This window comes from Bos grunniens, chromosome 18 (assembly GCF_055505025.1).
Source record: "Bos grunniens cultivar Pamir isolate PY7600 chromosome 18, Bosgru_T2T1.0, whole genome shotgun sequence".
Classification (NCBI taxonomy): domain Eukaryota; kingdom Metazoa; phylum Chordata; class Mammalia; order Artiodactyla; family Bovidae; genus Bos; species Bos grunniens.
The window spans coordinates 62,144,310-62,170,593 of NC_141182.1; the positions used below are offsets into that span (position 1 = coordinate 62,144,310).

Sequence of the window (26,284 nt, forward strand, 5' to 3'; positions counted from 1 at the left end):
GATGACAGAGGATGAGATGGTTGGATAGCATCACTGACTCAATAGACATGAGTTTGAGCAAGTTCCAGGAGCTGGTGAAGGACAGAGAGCCCTGGCGTGAGGCAATTCATGGAGTCGCAAAGAGTCGAACACGACTGAGCGGCTGAACTGCACGTGTATTTATCTGTTTGGCTGTGTTGGGTCTTAGCTGTGGCCCGTGGGATCCTCACCACGGGATCTTCTGCTCTGGCACACGGACTCTCTAGTTGTGGCGTGCGGGCTCAGGAGTTGCAGCTCGAGGGCTTAGAGGCTTCGTTAGCTTCGTTAGCATGTGGGATCTTAGTTCCCACACCCGGGATCGAACCAGCGTCCCCTGAATTGCAAAGCCGATTCTTAACCACTGGACCACCAGGGGAGTCCGATGGTGAAGTTCTTAATCATACGTCACTGTGCTTTGTTGGCGGGTTCCGATGGGACTGTGGAGCATATGCAGAGAGCGTCTGCATCCCCTTGCCTCCGCTGCCTCCTCGCTTCCCCGTATTCATCTGTTCGGGCTGCTTTAGCAAAATGCCGCAGAGTGGGGAGGCTGAAACAACAGACGTCTGTTCTCTCACAGTTCTAAGGACAGAAGTCCGAAGTCAAGGTGTGGGCAGGGTTGGTTCCTCGTGTTCTGCGCGCCTCTCTCGCGTCTGGTGGGTCCCGGGGGGAGCGTTGGCGTTTCTTGGCTCCTAGACACATCACCGCGACCTCTGCCTTCATCGTCGCATGGCGGTCTCTCCAGGTGTGCATATGTGTCCCGGGTTCCCCTTTGACAAGGACATGGTCTTACAGGTTGAAGGCTCACCCTACTCCAGGATGACCTCATCCTCTTATTGATCTGCAGTGACCCCTCTGCAAGTAAGGCCACATCTGAGCTATTGGGGCTTTGGGACTTAAAGATGTGGGTTCGGGGGGTAGACAAAATTCAGCCCGTGACAGTGTGCTCTGATGTGTGATTGTGTTATGTGTAGAGGCTCTGTGTAGCTCGCCCGGTGGAGGTCTGTATAGAAGAGTGTGTTTGGAAAGCTCTATTTTTTTATGTTTCTCCCTTCTGTCTTACAGAGAAAGTAAACCAATGTGGCAACAGGCTTTTTGTTTATTTCTTTCCTTTTCAAAAGCAAAGTCATAGTTTGGATATAGTTAACAGGGCAAGTCCATACAGAAAAAGTCTTTTATTTGTAATTTATGAAAGCCCCGTGTTTGAATTTTTCTTAATGAAACCCTTTGGCAAGCCATATTGTTATGCCTGCTGTTGTTATTTTTATATGGCAACAATTATAACATCAAATGTAATTTGACTGATGCTGAAGCTCTAATACTTGGTCCACCTTGCGAAGAGCCAACTCATTGGAAAAGACCCTGATGCTGGGGAAAATGGAGGGCAAGAGGAGAAGGGGACGACAGGGGATACTATGGTCGGATGGCATCACTGACTCAATGGATGTGAGTTTGAGCAAACTCTGGGAGACAGTGAAGGACAGGGAAGCCTGGCGTGCTGCAGTCCATGGGGTCACAGAGAGTCGGACATGACTTAGCCACTAAACAACAATAACATCAAAATACTGTAGGGCGATTACAGTTCAGTACTTTCTAATCCATCTGTATTTCAGTTAATTATTAGAGATAGGTGTGTGCATGCTTGCTAAGTTGCTTGAGTCGTGTCCAACTCTTTGTCACCCTATAGACCATAGCCCACCAGGGTCCTCTGTCCTTGGGATTCTCCAGGCCAGAATACTGGAGGGGGTTGCTGTGCCATCTTCCAGGGGATATTCCCCCTGGGGATCAAACCCATGTTTCTTACGTCTCCAACTGTGGCAACTTTAAACCAGAGCCGCCACTGCTATCAGTGCTTCTTTGAAAAAGACACATCCCTTTGATTCTGACCATCTGATGTCCCTTCTGCTCCATCTCTGGATATTCTGTCTATCACATAGCTACCGTTTCTGGACAGAAAGATACTAACTACATCCTTTGTTATTATTCCTGATAACTGGCCATGCACTAAGCAAAGATAAGGCTTGGGGGTTTTCTCCGTTATGTATTAGCTGTAGTAACTGCATGAGCAGAATCTTGGCTTCTTCATCTGTCTGGTTTTCCTGAGGTACAGGTTATAAATGAAAGGCAGGAGAAATGCTTGCTTGCTTTCTTTGGCATTTAAAAATTTTTTTAAGTTGTGTTTCTAGCATCTTCCAAAGATAGCCGGTAATATCTTTTTCTAAATTGATCCAGTAAGTAGGAGCCCTTTCCCCGCCCCACCACCAGCGCTTACCTCTTTGGCTGGAAGTCTGCAAGGCTGTGAGCCTAGACTCGTCACTATCAAATTCCAGACGCATAGGGACAGCTGGTATGAATAATAATGACAACACAGAAATAGAATAGATGAGAGACGTAAGGGAAAAAATAGCATTTGGGTATGTGGATATCGTTGTCTGAGGATATCTCTAGCTGTCTTTCCCTTAGTTTGGTTACGTGACTCAGTTTCTTCCCTCCCTCTTTCCTTCTTGCCTTCCTTTTCTCCTTCCTTCCTCCTCTCTTTATTGTTTTAAAGTCTTTTCAAGTTAGGTTTTTCATTTTGTCATTTCCATCCGAGTCTCTGAGCTATGCTGGCAATGGAAGGTGGTGCAGATGAAACAGAAACGGTCATATTTCATCAAATTGAAAGCACAGCTAGAACGAAAAGGAACAAGCCTTTCAATAAGGGGTCCCAGGGGCCACATCCCTACTTTTAATAAGTGATCCTGGGGGATTTCCCTTGAAGTCCAGGGGTTAAGACTCTGCACTTTCACTGCTGGCTGAGCTTGTTTGATTCCTGGGGGCGGGGGGGAGCTAAGATCCTACATGCTGTGCGGTGCATCAAAAATCTAAAATAAATGAATAAATAACAAGACGTACCGGGACAGTTGATTATCCAGACGGAAAAATTAGACCTTTACCCCAGCCCTTGGCAAAAGTTAATTTCAGATGGATTAAATATGATAAACAAACTTTTGAAAATTTAAATTTAGAAGAACATATAAGAGAGTATTGGAAAAGGAAATGGCAACCCACTCCAGTATTCTTGCCTGGGAAATCCCACAGACAGAGGAGCCTGGTGGGCTACAGTCTATGCAGTCGTGAAAGTCGGACACGACTTAGTGACTAAACCACCACCACCATAAGAGAGTATATTCTCGAATGAAGCTTCCAGACACAAAGAAGTCTCTCAAAATATAAATAAAAAGATGAATTACTCAGAGTAACTAATATTAAAAAATACAAAGAAGAATGAAAATATGAGTCAGATTTAAAGGAGAGTATTTGCAATGTTGTAGCTTATCAAGGACAGGTGTGCCAACTGTGTAATTATGCCCTTTAAGTCAGTGAGGAAAATATTAATACCAGCTATTCAATAGAAAAGTGAATAATGGCTAGATACCATCAATTCACAGCAAAGAAACCCCAAATAGTCAATATTCCTCATTCATAATCAGGAAAATGCAAATTAAAGCAACAATGAGGTATCTTTATATAAGCAGCTTAAAATAGGTTTGTTGTTGTTCAGTTGCTCAGTCATGTTTGACTCTTTGTGACCCCATGGACTGCAGCACGCCAGGCTTCCCTGTCCTTCACTGTCTCCCAGAGCTTGCTCAAACTCATGTTCATTGAGGCAGTGATGCCATCCAACCATCTCATCTGCTGTCGTCCCCTTCTCCTCCTGGCCTCAATCTTCCCCAGCTTCAGGATCTTTTCCAATGAGTCAGTTCTTTGCATCAGGTGGCCAAAGTACAGGTTACCAGTTCACATATTTTAATCAGCAAAAATAACAAAGTTATGTGTATGTGTGTGTGTGTGCGAATTGGTAATGACTCAAAGAATTGGAAGCTTATACATCCTTGGTGGAAGAATAAATGGGGGAAACCACCTTAGTTATCAATTTGCCTTTTCCAGTGGGATGAAAGTTGACGTCACAGAAGACAGATTTTACTCCTAAATATAAACCTTGAGAGAGCACACATGTGAGCAAGAAGGCAGGTTCCAAAGATGTTTAACTGTAGCATTTTGCTGACAGCAAAGCAGGAAAACAACCCAAATATCTAGCAGTCCAGGAAAGAACAAAGAGAAACCATGGCTTGTGCATATAACCAAGTGCTTTTTACAATTTTCTTTTATTGACATGTAATCACATACCATAAAATCTATGCTTCTAAGGTGTGCAGTTCAGTGATCTTTATTCACAAGGCTGAGCAACCATCACCACTGACTAATTCCACCACATTGTCATCAACCCAAGAAGATACCCATACCCGTTTCTAGTCACTCCCCGTTTCTCCTTCTCCCCAGTTAATGGCAACCATTAATGGCAGCCATTAATCCACTTTCTCAGGATCTTATAAATAAAATGCTATGATGCACAGCTTTCTGTGTCTTAGCATAATGTTTCCAAGTTTCCTTCAGGTCATGGCATGTACCAGCACTTCATTCTTTTTGGGGGCTGAGTAATATTCCATGGTATGGTTAACAACTGAATTCTGTGCGGCAAACAAGGAAATAAATCTTCAAAAATCACCTGGATGAATTTCAAAAGCATAATGTTGATGGCAATAAAAAAAAAGGTGACAGACTTGTAATGATGATTCCCTATGTTTGTAGAATGTAATAACAATAAAATATAATATATTGACTGTTGATAGATGCTTGAGGAGTAAAAGTATGAAAAAAAATCCATCAGTATAATATATACTACTCTGAGTAATGTTGCCTAGAAAAAGAGGGAGGGAAACAGACTGGGAGGGGTAGAATAAAAACACAGCAAAGTATCCATGGTTTGAAAATAAGGTCAGTGTGCCTATTTCCACTTATATATTGGGGTGTTTTTCTTTATGGCAGAAATACTTCATAATTAAAAACTTGAAAAAAAAAGTTATCTAGGGAATTCCCTGGCGGTCCAGTGGTTAGGACTCCAGGCTTTCCCTGCTGAGGGCCTGGGTTCAATCCCTGGTAGTGGGGCTAAGATCCCGCAAGCTGCAGGGACGTCCAAAAAAAAAAAGAAAAAAAGTTATCCAGTGTATGCTACTGAGTGAAGAATATTTATATATGCATTCCAAATATTTACACTTTCATCCATTCACATATTTTAAAATGACTTGCAAACCTGACTGAGTGACGTAACTTTGGAAGCAAAACTCATATCCCCGTGCTTATAACGAAGCGGTCATTCGGTACCTCTATCACCTACACAAAAAAGTCCACAATCAGAAAAATACCCTTAAAGTGCTGTGTTCACATGAGTTAATTAAGTTATGGGTGCCAAGTGACAGAATCCACATATATTCTGTAAGTCTAACTTTATTGCAGCCTTTGATTTTAATAAGAATAAAAACAGAAATATGATGGTGGTAAGAAAGCACTTTCGTTCTTATCAGAGAGGAAACTGGTCTTGAGACTAGAGGGCTTGAAAGAATCAGGAACCAAACACTTTCAGCTGCTTTCCTAGGTGTGTGCTACCTAGGGATGCTGTTTGTTAATTCACAAGTGTCTCCCTTCACAGCCTGTATTTTTTCTGCTCCTTTTGTGAAATCCCTGTGTCTGTGGGGTCACATAGTCTTCTCTGAGTAACATTTTCTATTTGCATGATGTCGTCCTGAACTCCCTAAGTGAATATTCCCAGTCCCACCAGCCTATAGATACAGTACGTATTCTTAGCCTATGATTTCATTCAAACCCTCCCTGGTGGCTCAGAGGGTAAAGAATCCGCCTGCAACGCAGGAGACCTGGGTTCAATCCCCTGGGTCCGGAAGATCCCTTGGAGAAGGAGATGGCAACCCACTCCAGTATTCTTGCCTGGGAAATCCCATGGACAGAGGATCCTGGAGGGCTACAGTCCATGGGGTCACAAAGAGTCGGACATGGCTGAGCGACTAACACTTTCATAGTAAAGGTGCACTCCAAGTCTTGTGAAAACTCACCCTGTAATTTTTGAGAGGAGGGGAAGCAAGAAGGGAAACATAATTCTATTATTAAGAATAAATGAGCCCAGGACACAGAGTCACCTGGATTTTCCCAAGTCCAGTCATCCCGGCCGTGTTAATCCATCCCGGCCGTGTTAATCCATACTCTCCCTCCCAGAGCAAAGCTCTTCTCTCAGTCCTACACCTTCACCATTGTGTAGTCACAAGAATTTGGGGTCTCCTCGGCGGGGACAGAAGCTGCCCCAGACAGCGCGGCGGTGTTTAGCTGGGCGTAGGTCACCCCCTCGGGCTCGTCAGGCTTTGGGGAGAAGAGAGACAGGCTTGTAGAGCTGAGCTGTGCAGTAGGGTAGCCATGAGCCACACATGGCCATTCGACTTCAGACAAATGCCAACTAAATTCAAACTGAGGTCCTCAGTCTCACCAGATGCATTCAGATGCCGCGGGAGGCTGTGACATGTATGGGACAACACAGCTATAGACTGTTGCCCTCATCGCGGGAAGTTCTGTTGGACAGCATGTTCTAGGATGGCTGTGCTTTCAACTCTCATAACAGGATACCATCAATCAGTGGTAACTTGTGCTTATTAAAAATCAGTGCAAACGTATGGTTTTCATAATAAGAACTGCCCTCCTACATGCATACCTACTGATAACATAGTATTGTATTTTAAAAACTAATTTTGCTGAGATATAATGTATATACCATAGAATTCCCCTGGGATAAGTGTACAGTTCTATGACTTTTAGTGAATTTGTAGAACAATGCAACCATCACCATTGTACAGCGGGAGAATATTCATCGCCCCCCAAAAGTTCCCTGGGCTTGTTTGCAGTTAAGCCTTGCCCTCCCTGCCCTCCACCCCCACCCCAGCCATAAGCAGCTACTAATTTGCCTTTCCTGGAAATTTTATGTAAATGGAACAATTTTATATACAGTTTTTTGTATCTGACTTTTTTCACCTAGCAAACTATTTTTGAGGTGCAGTCACTTCTCACCTATATCTGTAACTTCTTTCTTTTACTGCTGAATAGTATTCTATTGTATGGAGGTATCCCATCACAACATGAATTATCATAATATTATAATTATCAACAATGTGCTAATCAAACCAACCCTTAAAATAGCCCAGATTTAATCACTGGCACTTACTTTGTGATAAACTATGCCTTTCCATAACTTAATATTTATATGTATCTAAATGAATGCAATGTACATAAATGTTGCTTTAAACGCAACAATGTTTAAATCTTTTACTAATGCTTTTTTTTTTGGCCAGTAGCTTGCAGAATCTTACTTGCCTGACCAGGTATTGAACCTAGGCCCTCAACAGTGAAAGCACCAAGTCTTAACCACTGGACAACCAAGGAATTCCCTGCTAATGCTCTTATTTAACTTGCTTTGGCTTCAAGAATGAGCCAGGGAACCTCTGTGACCTGTGGGAAAAGGTGTGAATTTTACTTGCTATTGCTTTTAGATGTTATAATGCTCATTAATATTAAATTACAAATAAGCAGTATTTTAGGGGGCTTCCCAGTGGCTCAGGGGTAAAGAATCCACCTGCGATGCAGGTGGCGCAGGAGACGCCCGTTCGATCCCAGGGTCGGGAAGATCCCCTGGAGGAGGAAATGACAACCCCCTCCAGTATTCTTTGCCTGGGAAATCCCACTGAGAGAGGAACCTGGTGGACTACAGTCCATGGGGTCACAAAGAGTTGCACATGCCTGACTGACTGAGTGTGCACCCAACAAGCAGTATTTTAAGGAGAAGAAATTGATGGGTGTAAGTTGATTAATACTTGTTAAATGATGCTTTCATGCCACCCATTTGACACTTAAAATTTGCCAGGAACACCAATAAACCCTTTACGTTTATGACATCATTAGACTCTCACAGCCTTTTAACTGGGGATTTGGATTCCCCTTAGATATAGGAGGAAAAAAGCGAAGAAGTGTTAGTCGCTCAGTCATGTCCGACTCTCTGTGACCCCGTGGGCTGTAGCCCACCAGGCCCCTCTGTCTATGGAGAGGAGTGGGTTGCCTTTCCCTTCTCCGGGGCATCTTCCTGACCCAGGGATTGAACCCGGGTCTCCTGCATTGGAGGCAGATTCTTTACCACCCGAGCCACCAGGGAAGGAAGGGTCCAAATTCTGCGGGCTTGTGTCTTGTTTGTTGAATTCTTATTGGAGTGTAGGTGACTTACAGTGTTGTGTTAGTTTTAGGTACACAGAAAAGTGAGTCAGTTGTACATACACACGTATCCCCTCTCATGGGGGTATTGTGATTTGTCTCAGACCACACTGGTAATAAATAGTAGCTATTGGGAGCTGGAATCCAGATACTGTGAATTCAAAGCACCTGTTTTTTTGTTTGTTGGTTTATTTGTTTGAGATGTAACTGATATATAACCCTGTGTAACTTTAAGGTGTACTCATGTTGATGTGGAGAAGGCCATGGCACCCCACTCCAGTACTCTTGCCTGGAAAATCCCATGGACGGCGGAGCCTGGTAGGCTGCGGTCCATGGGGTCTCACAGAGTCGGACACGACGGAGCGACTTCACTTTCACTTTTCACTTTCATGCATTGGAGAAGGAAATGGCAACCCACTCCAGTACTCTTGCCTGGAGAATCCCAGGGACGGGGGAGCCTGGTGGGCTGCTGTCTATGGGGTCGCACAGAGTCGGACACGACTGAAGCGACTTAGCAGCAGCAGCAGCATGTTGATGTGATACATTGATATAGTGTACCACCTTGGTAACACCTTCATCCTGTCACATAATTATCATTTCTTTTTCGTGATGAGAACAATTATGATCTAGCCTCCTAGTATCTTTGATGTATATGATACAGTATTGCTGACTATAATCCCCAAGCTGTGCATTAGATTCCCAGGACTTATTCATCTACAAGTTGCAAGTTTGTTCCCTTAAATGCCATCTTCCCAGGTCCCCTACCCGCCCGCACCCCCAGCCCCTGTTAACCTCCTATCTACTCTCTTTTAATGGGTTCTTCAGATGTTTTTAAACTCAATATCAAATGGCCACATGAATATAACCAGCGTTTGAGCTAAGCCAAGAGGCAGACAGACCAGCCTCTGGTGGTGCGTGAGCTCTTGGGTTATTTCGTAGGGGAGAACTCACCGATTCAGATATCCTTTCCAGCCTGGATACATCTGCATGTGCGTACAAGGAGACAAAACTCAGTTCTCAGATGGCAAGAGTCAGAGTGTAGTCTCCATCCCAAGGTTCCTTGTGGTTTCATCCCTGATCACTTACCTGCATCCCTCTGCTTGTGCACTTTGGAATGGCAGCTTCTGAGAAAGAGAAACGTGTTAAAGTCTGGGATCTGGAGATCTGGGGGAGGGGATAGGGCTGACAGAGGTGGGGCTGGGCCTAAGAGTCACTGATGTGCAGTGGAGTGGGAGTTAACGCAGGGCGTGAGGTCTGTCAAGTGTTATCTACCTCTTGATGGATTCTTCCTCTGATGAATCTATTAAAAAAAAAAAAAAAACAAGGAGGAATGTATCTCCCTAAAGAATCCTTCACTTTAGTCCCCTTCCTCAGAGTGTGAAACCCGTGATGCTCTGAACTCACCTTGCTGAGTGCACCTGTAGATGAAGAAGATGGCGAGGAAGAGGAGAAAGAGGGAGAGGCAGCTGAAGGTGGCCACGAAGATGATCCTGGTATCTGGAGGGAGAAGAACGGGGCCAAGAGTCAGGCTGGCTCCAGGAACGCACTGAGCCACTTCGGAGAAGAGTTACAAGGAGCAGACAGCCTGGCTTCAAGACTTGGAGCTGCCACTCCCCAGCTGGAATGTCCAATTGCTTGAGGGAATTTGCGTCATCTCCTTGAGCTTTTGTTTTCCCTTTCAAAGCAAGGATAGCAATTGTGGCTGCTTTACTGGTTGGTCAAGAGAAGGAGTGGGTCAGTGCCTACAGAGAGGGCTAGCACGGTGCCCGGCAGATGGCAAACACCCACTAAACGTTTCATCCCCAGGAATAATACTTATTAACTGTGAGCCGTTAGCACTCATAAGTGTTTTCTCATTAAAACATTTTTTTGTATTAATTTTTTTTTTTGCAATGAAGCTTGCAGGAGCTTGGTTCCCCAACCAGGGACTGAACCCAGGCCTTTAGCATGAAAGCCTGGAGTCCTAACACTGGACTACCAGGGAGTTCCCTGTTCTTTCTCATCTTGACAATAAGCACACAAGGTAAGTTTGCCATCCCCATTTCATTCAAACATAAACCAAATACCTGGAATTAAACTGAGTTCCCCAGAGTCATGTGGCCAGGATGGGCTTTGGATGCTGCTATGTCTAACCTTTCTGGCCAGTCTGCCCCAAGGTCGGGGTAGCTCTGTGCTGACCCCAGGTGGGGACATTCAAGAGAAGTGACATTCTGAACCTTTTCCAGAGAAGTCATAATCTGGTGAGAAACACATTTACCCAGACTAACTGTGATGCTATGGAAGTGAAGACAAGTCCGGCAACAGATGAATCAAAGTCCAAGAATCATTTTCTTAAGGTAAGGAAGCAACCTAAGTGTCCATCGATAGATGGACAGATAATGAAGGTGTGGTATATATATACACATGCACTTCCGATGCTGGGGGTCTGAGTTCAATCCCCGGGCAGGGAACCAGATCCCACAAGCTGCAACTAAGATCTGGGGCAGCCAAATAAATAAATACTTTAAAAAACAAAAATAAACTCATAAAAACAGAGAGTAAAAGCCTGGGCTGTAGCCCGCAAGGCTCCTCTGTTCATGGGATTTCCCAAGCAGGAATACTGGAGTGGGTTGTCATTTCCTTCTCCAGGGGATCTTCCCTACCCAGGGATCAAACCCGAGTCTCCTGCATCTCCTGCATTGCAGGCAGATTCTTTACCACTGAGCTACCAGGGAAGCCCCTATCCTGTATCAAATCATCCCATTGTACACTTGAAGTATCTTACCGCTTTGCCAGTGATAGCTTCATGAAACTGGTGGGGAGGGGAAGGAGGTGTGGGAAAGGGAGGTGAGGAGCGCTCCCTTGAAGAGAGCAGTGATGATGAAAAACCCTGACTCGGAAGCGCTCAGTGTGGACTCTGACTCACGGTGGGCTGAGGAGGTTGCCGTGATCAGGATCGTTCTCTCACAGCACCCCACCCCCACCCACCTCCCTCTGTAACAGACGCTGTCAGTGCTCCTCCGCCCGCGGTCCCCCGGATTCCTTTGCCATTCTTAGGCGTGCTCGATCGCGGTTTATCCCCCTTCCCAATGTGAGCGCTTTGGTGTCTTTGTTGGCGGTGGTGGTGGTGGGGTACTGCCCGGAAAATGCCTTGGGAATCTAAGGGGCCCGGGGACACCCCTTTTCCAACAGCTGACATTTGTGGGAGCCATGCATCCCCGTGGACTTGGAAAAGTAGGGCAGAAACACCCGTTCCTGGATGGCAGCAAAGGAAGGTCAGCCTTGCCGATGCTCTCACCCTCCTCCTGATGGCCCTGCAGTTTATCTCATGGTGCGGTTCACTAGAAATGAGAAGTAGATGATTGCGAGACTGCCCACCGCCCACTGAACTGGGTTTGCCCTGAGATGGCCACATATCCTGGCCAGATTTCACATCAGCTATTTACACATTGCCAAAATTAACTTGCAGAAGGTCTGTGATACTGATCTAAGGCATCTGACTGAGCAGTGGGATACAGCGTGACACAGGGCATGAAGTCCCAGAAAGGAAGCCTGGCCTTGTGGCAAAGTTAAGGGGTGAACTTCATCGTAGGCTCTGCCCAGAATTAGAGTAGAGGGTTCCTTTCTAGTAGCCCGGAGGCGTGTGTATGTAGGCTGGAGACAGCCTCTCGTCGTCGTCGTTTAGTTTGCTAAGTTGTGTCTGACTCTTGCAACTCCCATGGACTGTAGCTCACCAGCCTCCTCTGTCCACGGGATTTCCCAGGCAGGAATACTGGAGTGGGTTGCCATTTCCTTCTCCAGAGATAGCACGTCTGTGCTTAAAGATGTCTCACTCTGTTCAGCATTGTGGTGGTGTAAATGTGAACTCTGATAGTGCATTTTAAGAAACAATATACAGGGACTTCTCAGGCGGTCCAGTGGTTGAGACTCAGGGCTCCCAATGCAGAGGGCACCAGGTCGACCCCTGACTGGGAAGCTAAGGTCACAGTGCTGTTTGTTGTGGCCAAAAAACAGGAAAGAAGTGATATACACGCCCACCATGTTGGCTATAATAAAATGAAAGGAAAACAACAAGTGTTGGCAAGGATGTGGAGACATCGGCGCCCACATAGGTTACTGACGGGTGTGTGAAATGGGGCAGTCACGTTGGAATACAGTTCGGCAGTTGCTCAAAAAGGTAAACACAAACTTGCTGTGTGTCCCAGCGGTTTTACTCCTAGATACCTGATTAGGGGCTTCCCTGGTGGCTCAGATGGTGAAGAATCTGCCTGCAATGCAGGAGACCCAGGGTCAACCCCTGGGTTGGGAAGATCCCCTGGAGTAGGAAATGACAACCCACTCCAGTATTCTTGCCTGGGGAATCCCATGGACAGAATCCCATGGCGAGCTACAGTCCATAAGGTCGCAAAGAGTCGGACGTGACTGAATGACTAATACGTTCTCCTTTCAAATACCTGATTGAAAGCAGAGGTTCAGATACATGTGCACCTATATTCATGGCAGCATTACTCACAATAACCAAAAGGTGCAAACCACCCAAATGTCCATCAACTCAATGGATAAACAAAATGTGGTCTGTCCACATGATGGAATATTATTCAGCCATGAAAAGACTGGAAGTACTGATACGTGTTACCACACGGGTGAACCTTGATGACACCGAGCTAAGTGAAAGAAGCCAGTCTCCAGACCTCACAGTGTGGGACTGCGTTTTATATGAAATGTCCACAAGAGGCAAAACCGTAGAGCCAGAAAACAGATTGGCAGGGCGTGTCGGGGGAGCAGGGAGCAAAGACCGACACTTAAGGGAACTTCATCTGGGGAATCAGCATAGTGGTGATGGTACAGCCCTGTGAGTGTGCCAAACGCCTCTGCCTCATATACTTTAAAAGGGTGAATTTATGGGATGTGAATAACATACCAACTAAAAAAGAAAAGACATGACAGAAGAGCTAAAAACACGAACGCTTCGACTTCCCATCTCCCGTTTCTGACACTTCCAAGCTCTCCAACTCTATCAGATTTCAGATTTCTCCAAGACACTGGGGCACGCATTGTGTTCACAGAGCCAGAGTAGCAGTCATTAGCCTGCTAATACTGCATAAAAATGTTTCAAAGACAAATATGTAGTTTGCAAGGACAGGATGCAGGAAATCTTTTTTTTTTTTTTGGCCACGCCACGCCATATGGGATGGAACCTGTGCCCCCTGCAATGGAAGTGCGGGGTCCCAATCACTGGGCCACCAGAGAATTTCCAAGGATATCTTTTTAAAAATTATTTCTATTATACTTGCACAGGCTCTAATGACAACCTTGAACAATGTTGATCCTTTGGAGCAGATTACAGGAAGGTTATGAGTTGCTGAAAGAAAAAACGATCAAGCATCTAGGTAAATTCCCCGTTTGTCCTGTGGTTAGGACTTCCAGCTTCCACTGCCAGAGGCCAGGGTTGGATCCCTGGTCGAGGAATTGTGTGTTTGTGCTCAGTCACCAAGTTGCGTCTGACTCTTTGCAACCCCGTGGACTGTAGCCCACTAGGCTTCTCTGTCCATGGCATTTCCCAGGAAAAGAATACTGGAGTGGGTTGCCATTTCCTCCTCCACGGGATCTTCCCAACCCAGAGATTGAATCTGAGTCTCCTACATTGGCAGGTGCATTCTTTACCACTGAGCCACCTGGAAAGCCCAGGTCGGGGAATTAAAATCCCCCAAGCTGCATGGCACAGCAAAAATGAATCCTGGATGGATAAGCCCGTTTCAGTCTAAACCTTCAGAAAGCCCTAGTTTTTTTTTTTTTTTTTAAAGTATTGCATGTATTTATTGATAATGTAAATGTTACCTTTCTTATTTATGAAATTTGAACTTCAGAATAACATAAATACATAAAATTCACAATCATGTATATAAAACAATGAATTATGGAATTGAGAACCCATACATTTAACTAACAAACAGATATAAAAATTGAACATTATCAAAACCACAGAAAATTAATGCAAGATGCATCTCAAAACTTTCCCATTGTAGAAGTACCACTACCCTCTCTGATTCATACATTTATATACTTGTTTTTTTTAATTTTAATTCAATAAAATCATATAATATATGTCTAGTTTCTTTAGCTCCACATTATATTTGTGAGATCCATCAACATCAAAATGTAGCATTAGCTGGTTTGTTTTCATTGCCATTTGGTATTACATTGCAGTGATGTTCCACCACTTAATTTACTATTCTAACACTGATACGTCGTTTTTGCCTATTAGTAACAGTATGGTTATGAACTTTTTGGTATACATACTAGTAAACATATGTTTACATTTCTAATTAGTATATACCTGTTAGATCTATTCTACCCCATTTAAAAACTAGTAAGTTAGCCTATGACTCTTTACTGGATGCTGCTGCTGCTAAGTCACTTCAGTCGTGTCCAACTCTGTGTGACCCCATAGACGGCAGCCCACCAGGCTCCCCCGTCCCTGGGATTCTCCAGGCAAGAGTGAGTTGCCAATTCTCACTGGAGTGAGTTGCCATTTCCTTCTCCAAAAGCCCTAGTTTTTATGAGAATTTCTGAGGGTAGAATCTTAGTCAATTCTTCACGGAAAACCAGTATCAGAAAAAAAAATAATATTCACTGTTTTTTGAGAACTTGGAAGTTTTAGCAAGTCTTTGATCATACATTGTCCCAAAGTATAGGCTCCGCAGGTCCTGGTCCCATTCCCCAAACCAGTCATACAGACTCACCCCCGTTCTTCCCGAAACCCCACCGTAGCTTTTCATCATGTAAAACAGCAGACGATGTACCTTGTTCTGTTTTATTCACCAGTGTTTTCAGAGGTGGATATAATTGGGGGAAACAAGTCCCTTCTAATTATATTACCTGTCTTTGCAGGGGCGGGTTTGCTTTCCTCTTGGTTCCCTAGAAAACAGGAAAGGAGAAAAGGAGTCACAGTGTTTGTGTGAGAACCTTGGGGACATAAACCTCATGTTCTCCTTACGGACTTCGTGCCCTCTTTGGGAAGCAGAGAGGAGAATGGTTTTTTTTTTCTTTTCTCCAGGTGCCCACTGGGTCCCCAAACCCAGGCCAGAGCACTAGGTTAGTCTTTTTAATACTGCTGGAGCTTGGTATTATTTTAATAACAAAAATATGTATGAGTGACACCACTAATCCCCCACCTTCCAATCATATCCCAGAAAAGAGCACCAACATTTTGCAAGTACTCTCTCCCACTGGGGAGACTGCCGTTCGTGTTGATGATTGTTCATTTTGCTGTGCAGAAGCTTTTTTGTTTGATATACCGCTGTTGTGCAGTTGGTAAGTCAGGTCCGACTCCTAGTGACCCCATGGACTGCAGCCTGCCAGGCTCCCCTATCTCGGTTTGGTCAAATTCATGTCCATTGAGTCGGCGATGCTATCTAAACATCTCATCCTCTGTCGTCCCCTTCTCTTTTTGCCTTCAATCTGTCCCAGCATCAGGGTCTTTTATAATGAATTGGCTCTTTGCATTAGGTAGCTAAAGTATTTATTTTTGCTGATTTTCTGTAGATAAGATCATATCTGCAAATGAAGGCAGTTTTACATCTTCCTTTTTGATTTGAATGCCTTTTTTTTTTTTTTTTCTGTCTTGCCCAATTGTTCCAGAGAGGACTTCCAGTATTACGTTGAATTGAAGTGGTGGGAATCTTTGTCTCATTCCTGACATCAGAGGAAAAGCTTTCAACTTTTCACCATTAAGTATGACCTTAGCTGTGGGCTTATTATATTGGCCTTTATTGTGTTGAAGTATGTTCCTTCTACAGCCAATTTATTGAGAGTTTTTATATTGAAATGATCTATTTTATCAAAATTTTTTACATATAAGATGAACATATGATTTTTATCCTTCATTCCGTTAATGTGTATATCACACTTATCGACTTGTATAGTGAACCATCATTGGGTACAAAGGAGAAATCTCACTTGATCCTGGTGTGTGAGTCTTTTAATGTACTGTTAAAATTGATTTGCCAACATTTTGTTGAGAACTTTCACATCTGTATTCATTAGGGATATCGGTCTATAGTTTTCTCTTCTTTCAGTGTGCTTACCTGGTTCTGATGTCAAGGGGATGCTGGCCTTGTAAAATGAGTACAGGAATGTTCCTTCCTCTGTGCTTTTTGGGAAGAGGCTGGGAATGACAGGTGTTATTTCTGCCTTAAATGTTTGGTGGAATTCACCAGTGAAGCCATCTGGTCCCGGGCTTTTCTTTGTCGGGAGGTTTTGATTGCTGGTTCAGTCTCTTGATCTGTTATTTATCTGTTCCAGTTTCCCACTTCTCCATACTTCAGCCTTGGTTTGTAAACGTCTGCAAATGTTCTCCCGTCTGTAGGTACCACCAGGTCCAAGTTCTCCCAGATGACGGCCAAGAGGGGCTGGAATCAGGTCACAGTCTCCTGCTGGTTCTATGGCTGGTACTGAGGCCTGTCTGCCCGCTATCCAACGCCCAGGTGGGTGAGGCTCCTCCTGGGCCCTTTGGTGTCTGGTGGTGGATCCCACAGCTCCCACGAGGCACTTTTGCTCACAAATGGGTGCCAAATTTTAGTTGTTGGAGTGAGGGTACAAAAATAAAGAATGGCAGACCTCCCTGGTGGCGCAGTGGGTAAGAATCCACCTGCCAATGCAGGGGACACGGGTTCGATCCCTGGTCCAGGAAGATTCCACGTGCTGTGGAGAAGCTAACCCCGAGAGTCACAGCTGCTGAGCCCATGAGCTGCAACCACTGAAGCCCTCCCACGTAGAGCCATGCTCTGCTACAAGAGAAGCCCTTGCAATGAGAAGCCCGCATACCACAGCAAAGGATATCCCCCATTCACCCCAACTAGAGAAAGCCCGTGTGCAGCAGCAAAGACCCAGCACAGCCAAAAATTAATTGCTTGGTTATTATTTTTTTTTAAATCACAGCCTCAAAATGGAATCATTTGTGTAGACTGTGCTAGGGCTCAATGCCTAATCTAATTGAAGCTTTGAACCCCAATCCCATAAATGTTGTCTTAAACAGTCAATCAGGAATTTTTAGCTCAGCACCAGTGAGGTCTCTGTCCCCTTCCTTCCCCCAGAGGACCACCGGTTAATCTGCTGCGTGGACTGCTTTCTGTGCTCCATAGGTGGTGGTGGTGTTCAGTCACTCGGTGCGAAGTCACTTGAGTAGTGTCAGGCCCTTTGCAACCCCGTGGGCTGTAGCCCGCCAGGCTCCTCTGTCTGTGGGATTTCCCAGGCAAGAATACTGGAGTGGGTTGCCACTTCCTCCTCCGGGGGATAGCAAAGCACGATTTGCAGAGCAGATTTTCAGTCATGCTCTGGGATGGGGAAGGCAGCTTCTCAGCAGCAGGTTTCGTGGGTCCATCTTACGGTGAGGTGCCCGGGGTCAGTGACATCACCTGTACAAAGGCACCGGCTCTCTCTGACTGCACCCAAGGATTTTATGGCTGGAGGGAGCTCTGTGCTGTGTTTGCCAGACAAGACTAACCTGTTTGAGAAATAAAGAGGGGGGATTGTCCGAGGTGAAGGACAGAGAGAAAATATCCCCAGACCACCTGTCAAGGAGCCCACGACCACCTTAGGTGGGTTAGTGGCTCAGTCACATCCAACTCTCTGTGACCCCATGGACTGCAGCCCATCAGGCTCCTCCGCCCATGGGATTCTCCAGGCAAGAATACTGGAGCGGGTTGCCATGCCCTCCTCCAGGGGATGTTCCTGACCCAGGTTTCGACTCTGCATCTTCTGCATTGGCAGGTGGATTCTTTACCATCTGAGCCACCAGGGAAGCCCAGGCTCCAGGTGAGTGAGGAGGAATTCAGCCATGTTCCTGTTGAGTTCTGCCCTTTATTGTACCCAGAGTCCTGTGACTTCCCCCGCATGAATGTCGCATTCCAGACGTCGAACTGGCACATGAGGGTCACGTTGCTGCCACGTGCAACCTCTGAGCTGGGCAAGGTATGGAGGAGGGGTTTGGGAAGTTTCTCTGGATAGAATTTGGAGTTAGACTCTTCATCTTGGTGACCACTAAAACCCTCCTAGAATTCAGAGGATGAAAGGGAAAAGGTCATGAAACTCGGGGTGTGGGAACAGAGTCTAGGTCGGAGATGACTCACCATTATTTTCCTCATCTTCATTGCCCAGACAAAGCCCTGGAAGAGAAACACTCATGAGAGATGAATTATATGCTTGTCTTTTTCTTTTTAATTGAAGTATAGTTGATCTGTTGTGTTAGTTTCAGCATACAGAAAAGTGATCCAGTTATATATCTAAATCTACAGATGTACATCTAGACATGAGAGTGACTCAGGAGATCTGGCCCTTGTTTCCACTCAATAGTGGGTGCAAAACACGAGCCCCCAAGCTTCGCCAGAAAGCAGGGACGTGGGAGCCTGGCAGTGGACTGAGCCCCCTGCCAGGGGGGATTAGCTCTGGCGGCAACGGCTGCACTGACAGGCAGGAAACAGGTTTCCAGGTGGTCAGGGGGGTAGGGGGTGTCCCCAGGTCTCGTGGTCTCTTTTCAGTCCCTTTCTCCTCTGCTTTTAGTCTAAAGTCATCTCAGCTCTGTTATCAGCCAGTCTTCTGCTCCAATGGTGACTCCCATTCTTCCTTTCATTTTTTTTTTTTTAAATAAACACACGATTGCCTTAGATTCACTTTCTATCATGAAACCTTACTGAGGAGTAGGTGAAAACTGACAGAGGGGTTCTCTGTTTTTGACAAATACGATTGTATTAATGTGTACATGTGATGACTGCATGCATGTATGCATTGTGCAGTGACCACCACCATGAAGCTAATTAACAAACAAGTCAGCTCACATAGTTACCTTGTGTGTGTGTGCGGGAGGTGGCAGGGGGAGAATGTTTAAGATCCATTCTCTGAGCCGATTTCAATGTTATTAACTATCGTCACCATGCTGGTCATTAGATCCTCAGAACTTATCTTTCTTTTTAAAAAATATCTATTTATTTTGTATTTGTTTATTTGGCTGTGCTAGGTCTTAGCTGCAGCATATGGGATCTAATTCCATGACCAGGGATCAAGCCCGGAACCCCTGGACTGGGACTGCGGAGGCTGAGCCACTGGGCCACCAAGGAAGTCCTATCTTTCTTAATAAAGGACCGCAGCTGACATAGGCAGAGACCTGGCTGCAGTGGAGACACCTGCCACTGAGGAGAAGAGACGCAGTGGCGTGTAGGGTAGCTCAAAAAAGCAAAGGATAAAAGCGCCTTGAAGTCTTAGCGGAATTCTGAGATAGGGAGCTGTAAGCAACACAAGTAAGCATATTTATCTGGAAATAATTGCAGTGAATAACTGCCAATCAGTGAGAATCTATCATTGGACGGACTCTTCACATATGTCAGCCATGTACCCACTTATATTATCTAGCGGGTCCTTTATGACAACTGATATTTACCATACAGCTACCCTCTGGGCCTGACTCAGCCAGGCATCATCCATTTAACATTTAGTACGGGCTCTGGAGAATGAAATAGCAACCTGCTCCTGGATCCTTGCCTGGAGAATCTCACGACAGAGGAACCTGGAAGGCTGCAGTCCACGGGGTTGCAAAGAGTCAGACATGACTGAGTAGCTAAACAGCAACAATGGCCTTTAAATACACCACGTGGAGAGCTGCTCAATTTCCAAGCTAGAAAGGGTGGAGGAGAGTGACACTAGAATCTATAGTTCCCCAGAGAAGAGGAAAAATTACTTTGATGTTGTGACATAATAAGAAACACATTGGGTCTTTGTCCCTGTTCCAGGTACAGAGCTCCTCAAACTCTTGAAATTCCCTGAGTGTTGTGAGAGGTAAAAGTGTCTTTTGTTATGTTAAAATAACTTTTGGAAAAGTCTCTAGGTAACCTAAGGATGGTGGCCGGTTGCCAGGGAAACAACCACGTGATTAAAGGGTTGGAACTGTCAGTCTTACCCACCCCCTACCCCGAGTCCCACCCCCAACCCCGACCTCCAGGAAGGGAAGAAGGGCTGGAGATTACCAATTGCCAGTGATTCGATCAATCATGCCTATGTCGACTAAAAAAATACGCACAACCTAAAAGTTGAGAGTTATGTTTTATTCATCAGATATTCTTAGGACTTCAAGCCCAGGAGGCAGCATCTCAAGTAACCTTGAGAGAATTGCTGCAGGGTGTGGTGTGGGAAGGATATATATGAGTTTTGCAACAAAGGGTAGGAGGTCAGAACAAAACGTTACTGTTAATAAAAGAAAATCAGATGTCTCAAGTTAAAGAATTTCGTGCGTTTCTCAGTATGGGAAGATGCAAGCGTCTGGGCTCACGGCAGTCATCCCTTTGATATGGACCTCAGCTGTCTGCAGCCAGTATCCCTGTTTTCTTAACCCTGAGTTCCCTCAGGGCTCACCGTGGGGAGTGGCTGCAGTCTGATGGCTGCTAGATGGCAGGTGTTCTTTCCTTCCTGAGCTCCCTCGGGGCTCACCCTCAAGTGTCTTCAGTCACTGATGACTGCAACATCCTTTGTTTACTGATACGGCAGGAAATATTCCATTTCTCATCTATGTAGTGAAGCCTCCATAGAAACTCAAAAGGATGAGTTCAGAGAGCTCCCATGTTGGACACGTGGAGATTTTTCAAGCGTGATGTGCTCAGAAGCCCTTTTCCTCATACTCGGCTCTGTGCACCTCTTCCATTTGGCTGTTCCTGACTTAAATCCTTCTATGTACTGTGCTTAGTCGCTCAGCTGTGTCCAGCTCTTTGTGACCCCATGGACTGTAGCCCACCAGGCTCCTCTGTCCTTGAGATTCTCTAGGCAAGAATACTGGAGTGGGTTGCCATGCACTCCTCTGGGGCATCTTCCCAACCCAGGGATCAAACCCAGGTCTCCCACATTGTAAGTGGATTCTTTACCAACTGAGCCATGAGGGAAGCCCAAGAACACTGGAGTGAGTAGCCTAACCCTTCTCCAGGGGAACTTCCTGACCCAGGAATCGAACTGGGGTTACCTCCGTTGAAGGCAGATTCTTTACCCACTGAGCTACCCAGGAAGCCCAAATTCTTCTATAATAAATCGGTAATCTAGTGAGTAAATGTTTCTCTGAGTTCCATGTTCTCACAAATTTGAGTTCTAGCAAATTGATGGACCCAAGGAGTGGTTCTTTAGAACCTTCCATCTGTAGCCAGTCAGACAGAAACACAGGTGGCCACTAGGGCTTGTGACTGGCATCTGAAGTGGGAGGGAGGTCATCTTCTAGGACGGAGCCCTTAATCTGTGGGATCTGACGGTGTCTCCAGGTAGTTCATGTCACGATGGAATTGAATTGCAGGACAAACAGCTGAGTCAGCTGCTTGGTGGTGTGAAGAACCACCCCCTCCATATTCACACACATCGAAACTGGGTGCTGAGTCCTCACTGACGTCTGAGAAGTAAAACACTGCCTGCCACGTCAGTAAACAAATGGTGTCACCGCCATCAGTGATTGCACACAACGCTGACAGTGAGTCGGTGAGCTCTGAGGCAACGCAGGAAGCAAAGAACACCTACCATCCAGCAGCCATTAGACTGCAGCCGCTGCCCGTGGTGAGCCCCGAGGGAGCTCAGGATGCGAAAACACAGGATGCTGGCCCCGGACAGCTGAGGTGTACACCCAGGAATGATTTCAGTCAGCCCAGACTCTTGTGTCTCCCCATACATAGAAAAGCTCTAAATTCCTTAGTTTGAGATATCTGGTTTTCTTTTATTAGTAGTAGTGTTTTGATGTTCAGACCCCCTGCCCTTAGTTGCAAAATCCCTATCCATCCTGGCTCTTCCCTCGCCTCCTTGAAGCAGTTCTTTCAGAATTACTTGTGATGCTGTCTCTGGGATTGGAAGTCCTAAGAGTATCCACTGAATAAAACACAACTCTCAACTTTTATGTTGTGCGATTTTTTTTCAGCTGACAGTTTACACAAGGCCCTACAGGAGTCGGCTGGAACCCTAACCCAGTATGACCGATATCCTCCTAGGAAGTTGGACGGGCAGGCACTGTTGTGCGCCGGGTTGCCAAGACACTGTTCCCCAAGTACAAGCCATGAGCCTGGCCACCCTACCTATTACCCTCCACCCAGCTGAATAGGATATATCTCTCGAAACCCAGAAGGCACAAGCCAGCCTGTTGGCCATAAGATCCCGGTTTAAATGGGAGTACCAGCTTCAGTGCAATGACCCTCGCCGCCGAGGGGTTATTGAGGATCCTGCCTTGGTTTGTTGGACGTGAGCAAGGTCAGCAAATGTCTATCCCAGTTTCAGGCCCACCCCCAGAGCCTGCTCTCAGGAGATCTGCTTGGGATTGGGCCGCTCCTCTTCTGGTTTTATGTTTTCAAAACTGACAGAGATAGGAAAGAAAAATTGATCCAGGAAGGAAAGTTGGATCAAACATTTAACATCTCGTATTAATTCTGGCAATGATGACTTTATGTACTGTTGTTTAAATGAATCTATTAATCATTAAAGAAAAATAATAATTAGAGGTTGGGAAGAGACCTGGAGACAGAACATGCAGAGGAAAGATGGCCATGTGACTCTGTGAGGATCTACAAGCCGTGGGGTGCTAAGGATTCCGAGTCATCTCTCAGCCAGAGTCGAGGAGGGAGGTGTGGAACAGACCCTCCCTCAGAGCCCCGAGGAGGAATCAACCCTGCTGACACCCCGGTTTTGGACTTCTGGCCTCCAGAATGGTGGGAGAATAGATGCCTTAAGCCACCTGATTTGCCATTATCTGTTGAGGCAGCCCAAGAAAATAAGTGTAGAGAGTATGAGGTCCGTCTCTTGACTGCCCCATTTATTCTGTCCTGCAACTGGAGGTTTGGGGTATGGTGACTGGCAGCCACCTCTCACGCTCACATGTGTGTGTGTGTGTGTGTGTGGGATGAGAGTGACCTCAAAGGGAAGGGCTTAGCCCAGAAGAAGGAGGAAGGAACCCAGGGGTGGGAGGGGGGCAGATGGCAAGCCCTGAGGTCCTCCACGCTGCCCCGCTCCTGAATCCGGCTCCACTCACAAAGGAGGAACTGGGCACTTAGTTGGGTGGGGCTGCCTTTCCAAAGTCTGGAGAGACCAGGCCAAGATTATAGTCTAGGGCTTCTTTCCTACAAGCTGAGGTCTGTTTGATCACCTTATGTTCAAGTTGAACATCAGCTTAAAATCAAGCTCAGGATACAGCTGGTCAGAAAATGTTCTTATCCACTGGTCCCTGCCTTTGTATCGTGAAGTGAAGTGTAATTTGGTCAGTCATGTCTGACTCTTTGTGACCTCATGGACTATAGCCCACCAGGCTTCTCTGTCCATGGGATTCTCCAGGCAAGAATACTAGAAAGGGTGGCCATTCTCTTCTCCAGGGTATCTTCCCAACCCAGGGATTGAATCCAAGTCTCCTGCATTGCAGGTGGGTTCTTTACCATCTGAGTCACCAGGGAAGCCCCACCTTAGTGTCATCAGTTCAGTTCAGTCACTCAGTCATGTCCAACTCTTTGCGACCCCATGAATTGCAGCACACCAGGCCTCCCTGTCCATCACCAACTCCCGGAGTTCACTCAGACTCACATGCATCGAGTTGGTGATGCCATCCAGCCATCTCATCCTCTGTCATCCCCTTCTCCTCCTGGCCCCAATCCCTCCCAGCATCACAGTCTTTTCCAATGAGTCAACTCTTTGCATGAGGTGGCCAAAGTACTGGAATTTCAGCTTTAGCATCCAAATCTGACTCCATGTTGGATCTGTTTCTTTTACTTTAACCTTTGTATTCTGTTGTTTTTGCTACAAGTTAATCACTAAAGGGATGTTGCCTGCACACTTAAAGTATACATACTGGCTCTTCTCCATGAACCCTGCTTCTCATGCCTGAGTCTTGAGCTAGAATATCTTTGCTTAAGCTCACGGGAAATATCCTGACCAGGCCCATGTGTGAATGGCTGCAGGAAAGAAGAAATTAACACATCCCTTCTGGATTCTGGCCAGAAGTATGAAATATTTGCAACAATTTGTTGCCTTTTTTATTTCACCTTCTCACTTGCCCCTCTTTGTTTTATGTAAGGAGCATCCAGACCCTCGGCAAGATGGTTCTTTGGGACATTAGTCCACCATGTTCTTGGTCTGCTGGTGCTATTTCTTACTCCAACAACTCATCTTTCAAGTTATTGGCCCATCATGCAGTGAGCAGTACAAGCTCGGACTCAGTAGTAACATGTCTTTTCTGTATTCCTTGTTTATAACCAAACTCACAGACTTTCACACTCTGTAGACCCTGCTCCCATATGCCAATGGGACATTCAAGGCGAGATGGTGGTATGTAGATGATACAGACTTGGAGGTCCCACTTGAGCTGTGCATTATTGAGCCGAGTACACTGAGGCTGTTACCACATGTCTCCGCTTCCTCATCCCTTATGTGCAGGCACCAAAACCAGGGCATGCAGATTCCACAGCCCACAAAACTCTGACAGGTCGCTTGTACCCAGTACATGGAAGCCATCATTTCTGTACTTGCCACATTCCCCATGGTAACCTCCACTACCTGGTGAATATTCCCACCCTCAAACCCGTCTGTCCCAGCCCCGGAGACTCACCGAGGCAAAGCAGGAACAGGAATTCCGTGATCATGGTGTCCCTTCTGTCCGGACCAAGATCCCACCTTCAGTTCTGTGGTTCAAAGGAAGACATGGGACTGGGCGACCACAGCCCCCTCCTGCCCTCTTGGTCCTGGGGATGTGTGGCCAGAGGTTTTGCCCTGACCCTTGGCTCCTCCACCATCTGGTGCACAGTTTCCTTCCCACAGCTGACTCAGGAAGCCAGAAGCCACCAATGACAACATCTTCCTCATAAATCTATTGTGTGTGGCTCCGCCCACCCTGAGATCCCTCCTATCTTGTCTGAAGTCTGGCCCAAGACGTTTTCCTTAAAAATAGTTTGTCTTTTCAGAGAAGGAAGAATACCCTGTGAGATCCTTTCTATGTGGACTCTAAAAAGAAATGATACAAATGAGCTTACAAAACAGAAAGAGACTCACAGACTTAGAGAATGAACTTATGGTGGTGGGGGGCTGGGGGAAGGATGAGGGGAAGGGATAGTTAGGGAATTTGGGATGGGCATGTACACACTGCTATATTTTAAATGGATAACCAATGAGGTCCTACTGTAGAGCACAGGGAACTCTGCTCAGTGTTATATGGGAACTTGGGAGAGAATGGATACATGTATATGTACAGCCGAGTCCCTTCACTGCTCACCTGAAATTATCACAACATTGTTAATCGTCTCTACCCCAATACAAACTAAAGGGCTTTTTTTTTTTTTTAATTGTCTTTTAAATAGCTTTACTTTAATTTTTGAATTGAAGTATAAATGACTTATATTAGTTTCAGGTGTAGCACATAGTGATTCGGTATTCTTATGAATTATACTCTATTAAAACTTACTACTGGGACTTCCAGTGGTAAAGAATCTGCCTTCCAATGCAGGGTACCTAGGTCCCGTCCCTTGTAAGGGAACAAGATCCCACATAGGGCAACCAAGCCTGCTTGCCTCAACTGGAGAATCCGTGTGCCACAATTAGAGACACCCACGTACTGCAATAAAGACCCAGCAGTCTAAATAAATAGATTTTCTTAAAGTTATTACAAGATAGGGCGTCCTTGGTGGCTCAGTGGTAAAGAATCTGCCTGCCAACGCAAGGACGTGGGTTCAATCCCTGGTTTGGGAAGATCCCACATGCGTGGGACAACTAAGCCTGTGTGCCACGGCTACTGAGCCCACGGACCACACCATTGAAGCCTGTGCACCTTAAAGCCTGTGGTCCACAACGAGAGAAGCCCGCGCACCATCACTAGAGAGGAGCCCCCGCTCTCCACAGCTAGAGAAACCCCAGGCAGCAATGGAGACCCAGCACAGCCAAAACCAAATAAATAAATCTTTAAAAAATGTTATTACAAGACAATGGCTATATCCCCTATGCTCTACATCCTATTGCTTATCTATTATAGTCATGTCCGACTCTTTGTGACGCTATGGACTGTAGCCTGCCAGGCTCCTCTGTCCATGGGATTCTCCAGGCAAGAATACTGGAGGGGGTTGCCGTGCCCTCCTCCAGGGGATCTTCCCGACTCAGGGATCGAACACATATCTCT

The 26,284-nt window shown here is 45.9% G+C and overlaps 1 protein-coding gene and 1 pseudogene across 2 annotated transcripts; one reads left to right on the forward strand and one right to left on the reverse strand.

The window, feature by feature from the left end:
• Positions 1-4,144: 4,144 nt before the first annotated feature.
• On the reverse strand, positions 4,145-24,962 carry LOC147354589 (V-set and transmembrane domain-containing protein 1-like). Of its 2 annotated transcripts, none has more exons than XM_086349754.1 (8): positions 24,728-24,962; positions 18,264-18,299; positions 15,013-15,051; positions 9,559-9,651; positions 9,427-9,454; positions 9,241-9,275; positions 9,106-9,137; positions 4,145-6,264 (listed from the first exon to the last, which is right to left on the reverse strand). In XM_086349754.1, exons 1-8 carry the CDS (start codon positions 24,759-24,761, stop codon positions 6,145-6,147), a joined length of 417 nt encoding a protein of 138 aa, XP_086205880.1. In that variant the 5' UTR covers positions 24,762-24,962; the 3' UTR covers positions 4,145-6,144. The 2 variants fall into 2 exon arrangements, with proteins under 2 accessions (XP_086205880.1, XP_086205879.1); XM_086349753.1 differs by having other exon boundaries at positions 9,241-9,278.
• Positions 22,000-22,563, forward strand: LOC147354590 (NADH dehydrogenase [ubiquinone] 1 beta subcomplex subunit 4 pseudogene; annotated as a pseudogene).
• Positions 24,963-26,284: the final 1,322 nt, after the last annotated feature.